At 43.8% G+C, this 5,867-nt stretch overlaps 1 protein-coding gene across 1 annotated transcript; it reads right to left on the bottom strand.

The window, feature by feature from the left end:
- Window positions 1–1,459: 1,459 nt before the first annotated feature.
- On the bottom strand, window positions 1,460–3,822 carry LOC147889579 (uncharacterized). The gene has a single exon (XM_087392017.1). It carries the CDS (start codon window positions 3,600–3,602, stop codon window positions 1,722–1,724), a length of 1,881 nt encoding a protein of 626 aa, XP_087248143.1. The 5' UTR covers window positions 3,603–3,822; the 3' UTR covers window positions 1,460–1,721.
- Between the last annotated feature and the right edge of the window lie 2,045 nt (window positions 3,823–5,867).

The following is a 5,867-nucleotide window of genomic DNA, read 5'->3' as shown; positions in this document are numbered from 1 at the left end:
AAACCCTTACAAATACGATCAAGAGAAGAAGGTAGCAGGTAGCCATGAAGAGTAAAATGGGCCAATCCCACTTGGGTTCCAATAGTAGGACCCTCTTTTTAAAAAAAATTGTAAGTACTTCAGTATGTAATTTTGGGTAGCATGTCAATCACTAAAACTAATGTGTATTCTTGTAATGCTAGTATATGAGAATGGGCCAGGAATGTATGGACGAGGAGGATGGGAGCAACAAGGAGTAGCACTAGATTCTACCCATCTACCTATTGATGATGACATATGGAAATAGTGCACATTTGTATATAGTGTCAAATTTTTAACTCAAATGATGTAATAGGGCAATTTTGTACTGAACAAATGTAATCAATACAATACAATGGCCACTATAGTGTAATCCAGACCTTTACGAAAGGGAAGATTAGGGCTTGGTGAAGCCCTAATCTTCCCTAAAAAAATCCTAACCACAAATTTTAGTGTCAAAATTAACAACAAAGCACTCTTGGTATTTTTTACAAGCGTCGACATTACCATTAAAAATTTGTTACCAGAATTGATATTACCATCAAAATAAGTGTCAAAAATAGGTTTGGGAAAAATCTAAGAAGCATCGATGTGGTCGTCGATATTAACACTTCTATTACCATCAAAAAGTTTAATATCAACTATAATTTTGACTGAAATTATGACGTTAATGCCCCCAAAAATTAAGTTAAGAGAACTGATTTGCAAGTTCAAGCATTGTTCCAAGAAACATTAATCGGACTTTTACAAATGAGCATGTTAGCTAGTTGTGCTCCAAATAAACAAACTATTGTATAAAACTACATTAACACTTCCCACTTAGTAATGTGCACAAACCATCCTTGTAGAGGGCAATATTGGTAGATAGATGTGTCCTCTTGTCTAAGTACTTTGTGAATGTAGTCGCACATAAACTTTTGTGTGGTGTGGGCCATGAAAAGAGAGCAATATGTAAGATTGAGATTCACATAATAGTAGCTACATAAGGAGATCCTAGTTGAGTTCAATAATAGACTAGACTAGCTCGAGGCGTGCGATAATGAGAAAGGAATTTCCAATAGAAGGGAGATCCCGTGTGGAAATTTGGTGGGGAGTCGAATTTTGTGAATTTCTTGATTGTGGAGAATTGCAGGAGAGAAGCCATGTTGCTTTTGGAGAAATTGAAAAAAAAATAGGGCCGAGCATGTGAGCATTTGATGAAATCTTGTTGGCCATGTGAGCATGTTAGGAACTTCAGGGTTTTCTTGTAGAAAATATAATGTGATTATCACTTGAGTTCAATAGAAGACATTTTTAAATCATGTTTTTAACATAAATACATTGAGAGGGACAGCATGTTTTTAAACCATCTTTTTTAATAGAAATATGTTTACAAAGGGGTAACATTTAAAAAACTTTGGAAAAAAGTTGTAGATTTGTATCGAGAAAGGGTGTCTCTTAATCATACAATACTCACAAACAAGGGATTTAAAAAATGGGCCTCCAACTCATGTGATATATACCCTTGAGTGAGGAGCTTGGGACCAGTTGCACATGCGAGGATGTGTGTAGCATGTGAGTGATCAGGTGAGCATGTCAGGAACCTGGGGCTTGGTGAGCATGTGAGGAACCTAGGACCTGGCAGAGGATGCCAAGAGGGAAGGGGGGGCACAAGATTATGTCGGGAACGTGGGAGTACCTGGCAACAACCGGAGGTGAGGAGGTTAGGAACCTGGGACCTGGCAGAGGATGCGAGAAGGGGCCGGGGCACAAGAGGAGTCTGCAGCCCCACGAGCCGGATGAGAAGCGAGGGATTCAAAAGCTTCAACAAGCACCTTGACTCTCGCATGGCCGTGGGGAGGGAGTTGGTGCAAGAGATGTGCCATGGCAGAGTCTAGCATCCATTCATGGGCTCTCTTAGTGCGGTGCATATTCTCTTGTTTCCTCAACCTCACCACCTCACTCTCTTGCTCCTTCAACAAGGTGGCATACTTACTCCTCATTCTTGCCATGTCTCTCGACCTCTTCATTTTTTCACATTGAGATCCTCTCATCAGTGCTTCTTCATCGCCATCGCCATCGCCATTGCAGCTGCTCAGCTCGTGATCGTCTCCTCCATCTCCTTCTTCGTCACCCTCGTCAATCCATCTCTTCCCACCTTGTACTGATCCGTTGATTGAAGCTACACCAGAAATCTGTCTCCCTTCGACGTCATCTTTCATCACCTGAGTTGACTGTGGATGTTCTCCTCGGGACTGTGGATCTTCTTCCCGAGGAGAACATCCACCTCTGCCTTCTACGCCAATATCGTCACCGTGAGCCGCCGTATCGGAATTACCGTTGTGATTCAGAATGCAGCACGTTTCGTTGCGATTGCGGATCGACGTACTGCAGTAAGTCTCACCTTGTTCGTCCGTCGAAGCGCCCATCTCATGTGCCAGTACAGGACTGCTATTATTCGTTTCGCTCCCTGATTTCTTGTTCCCATCTTGATCTGGCACATCGACTGATCGCATGGAAGCTCCATTCTGGCCTGCTTTCAAAGTGCCACCATTCGATTCGGTTTCCGCACCTTCACTCCGTTCATCTTCCAGCGATTTGTTTGCAGACGCGTCTCCGCAATTCGATTCGGTTTCCGCATCTTGACTCCGTGCATCTTCGAGCTGTGATTTGTTTGCAGACGCGACGTCTCCACAATTCGATTCCGTTTCCGCATCTTGACTCCGTTCATCTTCGAGCGAGTTGTTTGCAGACGCGTCTGACGTGCGATCTCTAGTAACCCTCGCCTCTTGGCCAACTCTGTGATAATCTTCCAAACGATTTGGAGCACTTGATTTCTGTTTTGTAGCCTGGGACGGAGACGGACGCCTCTTAGAAACTAAGCCCTGCTTCAGTGATGGTGGAGACGGATTGTAATTGGGATTGGCCGAACACCTTGGTGAGTTACAGTAGTGCAAGTGACGAACCGAAGCACCTGTGCTACTAGCAGCAATTCTTCCATTGTTCGCAATGAAGCAAAACGACTCCGCTGTGGTTGGTCTACACTCCTTGCATAATTCTTTCGTACCCTGCTCCAATTTCAGACTGGGACTTCCTGTTGCCGACGCTTCTCTCTGTTTCCTGTAATCACTAGACACACCCTCGACGACTGCGCCTTGTTCTGACGCCACGGACGATCTCTGAAGCCGACCAGAAGACTTAATCTCCTGATTCGTAGCGCCAGATTTTGGTGGCGTTCCATTCGTGTTCCGAAAAGCCCCAGATTGGTTGACTGCGTTAGTATTGATCACATCCTGTGTTTTGACAGGTGATCGTCTAATGGAACGATCGCCATGATTTAGAGCAGTGGATTCACCCAAAGAAGAATACTTATGATTTTTAGCGATGCTGGAGCTTCTTACTTTTGTCTGGAAATCTGTTGCTGTGGACATGGCCTGCTTATGCCCGTAGGAAAGCTTTCCTGCTGATGTTGGCGGTGGAGGTCGAGAAAGCCTTGCGGATGGTGGAGATCCCAGCTTCGTCGCTGAACGCGAACGTGGCTGCCCGGACGCACAATTTCCCATTGAATTGCCAACTGCTCTAAGTCGCGCATCTTTGCGAGACATAGTGTCGATTCGGAGAGGAAGGGCGATCACGATCTCGCAGGCGGTAGAGCTGATTTACACCGACGGTGCAAGTCGGAAGAATCCTGGAGGAATTCAAACGTACAAAACGGTTCAAAGTCAAAAGCTCCGGCGGTTAAGGAGGTGAAGCGATGGTTGGAGCGATGGAGGGAGACGAAAGGGTGGCGAATGAAGCGATTGGGGAGGGATAGGAGTGGATGAATTGGAGGAGTAGCAGAATGGATGATGAGAAGGAGCACAGCAAAGATGAAGAAATTAAATGAAAAAGAAGAAGATAAAGAAAAATATGCAAGAAACATGTGGGGCTTTCATTCAAAGAGAGACCAAGTCCTACTTGACCCTTCACTCTTACTCCAAGAGTGATTGTTGAAAGACCGGAGCGGTTCTCCAAGGCTTGGCTTGCAACAGGTTTCTTCTACACCCTTTCCGCCGAAGATATCTGTTGGATTTATAAACACTCACCTTGGTTCTTAGCCCATGTTTCGGAGAATTGTGCTGGGTTCTCTAGGAAACAGGCTAGTTATTTTCTGACAACCAGTTCTTGTACTTGCCTTCCTTAGCTCCTTTTGGCAAGTGAGTTGTACGGCATTTATAGAAGTTTCCTTTTTTTGGAAAAAAAAACTTTGACCCTTCTCCTAGGGATGTTTACACACCAAGCATCCAAGCGTGTGCAGCACAGGTGTGGCACCCTAATGTGGTCGCCACATATACCCACTTGATTCGTTGCAAGAAATGAGGAGCACTCATGAGCTTGTGTAGTCTCAAACCCCCTCCCCATGCATAATTTGCACTAACACGGAGACTTGAACCTTGCACCCACCAATAGGGAGCATAACCAAGTAGGCCATCATGCTTGCTTGTCATTATTACTTCCTTTTTCTCTGAAATGTGTAGTCCACTTAATGTGTAACGTTACAGTGCTCGTCCCTTCTCTCTTGTGGGCGAGCACTGGTATCCGTCTACATCTAATGCCTACGTGGCACCTATATACTCAATGCTTATCGCGGATATTGCCCACCTGTGATATGGAAAGGAAAATTATCATCCTTAGCTCCGAGTCACCCTCACATGCAACATCAAACTCCAACATGATATCATAGAAGATGGCATGGCATCAATATGCAATCTAAGGGAAGCATGAATTGCAATGGCAAGGCAAATGAATGATCATTAACAACAATGGGGGGTGAATTATAGATGCCGACATTTTCGCCCTTGGGTGCACCAAATGCAGAAGTGGTGTGGATGTAATAGTCTAAATGGTTAGCTAGTACTCTGTTAGTTATAATACGTCTTCATTATTTGTAATAAATTCCGAGTTGTAATTTTATTATTTTTCAAGTTAATAGAATCTTTTAATATAGTGTCCATAATATGTATTGATTCTAGACTAGGCATTGCATCTTGCGTTCCTCTTAATTTGACAAAATATAAAGAAGGTGGAAGAAGCATCTAGGGACCACAAGGTGTTGGGCTTTCAAAGAGAGACTAGGTCCTTTTGTGCATCGGCAAGTTTGACCATTCTCATCACATTGGTGTGGTGAACATTAGTCTTGGCCCCCTAGCAAGAAATAGTCAAGAGAGTTGATTAGATGACCACAAGCTCCCACAAAGTGGGATACCCTTCATCCAACAGACTTTTGTTGGAAAATTCAACACGTTTCTAAGCCCCAAATATAACTTGGTTGACACATATCTATTAAATACCCAAATATATAATGCAATTGTATATGTATGTCATGTACGTATAAAGTGGAGAACATCATTTGGTGCTCACCAACACTTGCAAGTTTGCATTCTATAGTAGTAATCTTTAACGGACGTAATAAATTATATGGGTCAACGTTTGCTTGGGTGTAGCCAATCACGAAACTATTTTCGAGGCCATTTTGGGGCTACGATGCGACACATTGGTGGGTGAGATTTTGAATTTCACGCGGACCTGTGCTCTCATCGGAAGTCTTTTCGACATCATGATTGCCGCACTGGCATAATAATGAGACACAATCTTATCATGGTCAATAGTGTAGAGCTTGACACATGGCACTATATGGATTTACTCATGAGCACAGAGACTGTTGCTCTGGCTTGACTACATCACATAGCCTTTGCCTTGCCATCTATGATTGCGCAACTTCACCATCTGTCACTATGCAACACAATCTTTTGTTGTGCTAACCACCATGCTGGTTCGAGCACAACCATGTTGGCCTGACTACTACAACACAAAACTTTTGCCTTGCCACC

The sequence above is a fragment of the Dipteris shenzhenensis genome, chromosome 20, assembly GCF_047967505.1.
Source record: "Dipteris shenzhenensis isolate YYH24624 ecotype China chromosome 20, Dip_SZ_1.0, whole genome shotgun sequence".
In the NCBI taxonomy this organism is placed as follows: Eukaryota; Viridiplantae; Streptophyta; class Polypodiopsida; order Gleicheniales; family Dipteridaceae; genus Dipteris; species Dipteris shenzhenensis.
Note: the sequence above shows the minus strand (reverse complement) of the source record. Positions and strands in the feature narration are given on the sequence as shown.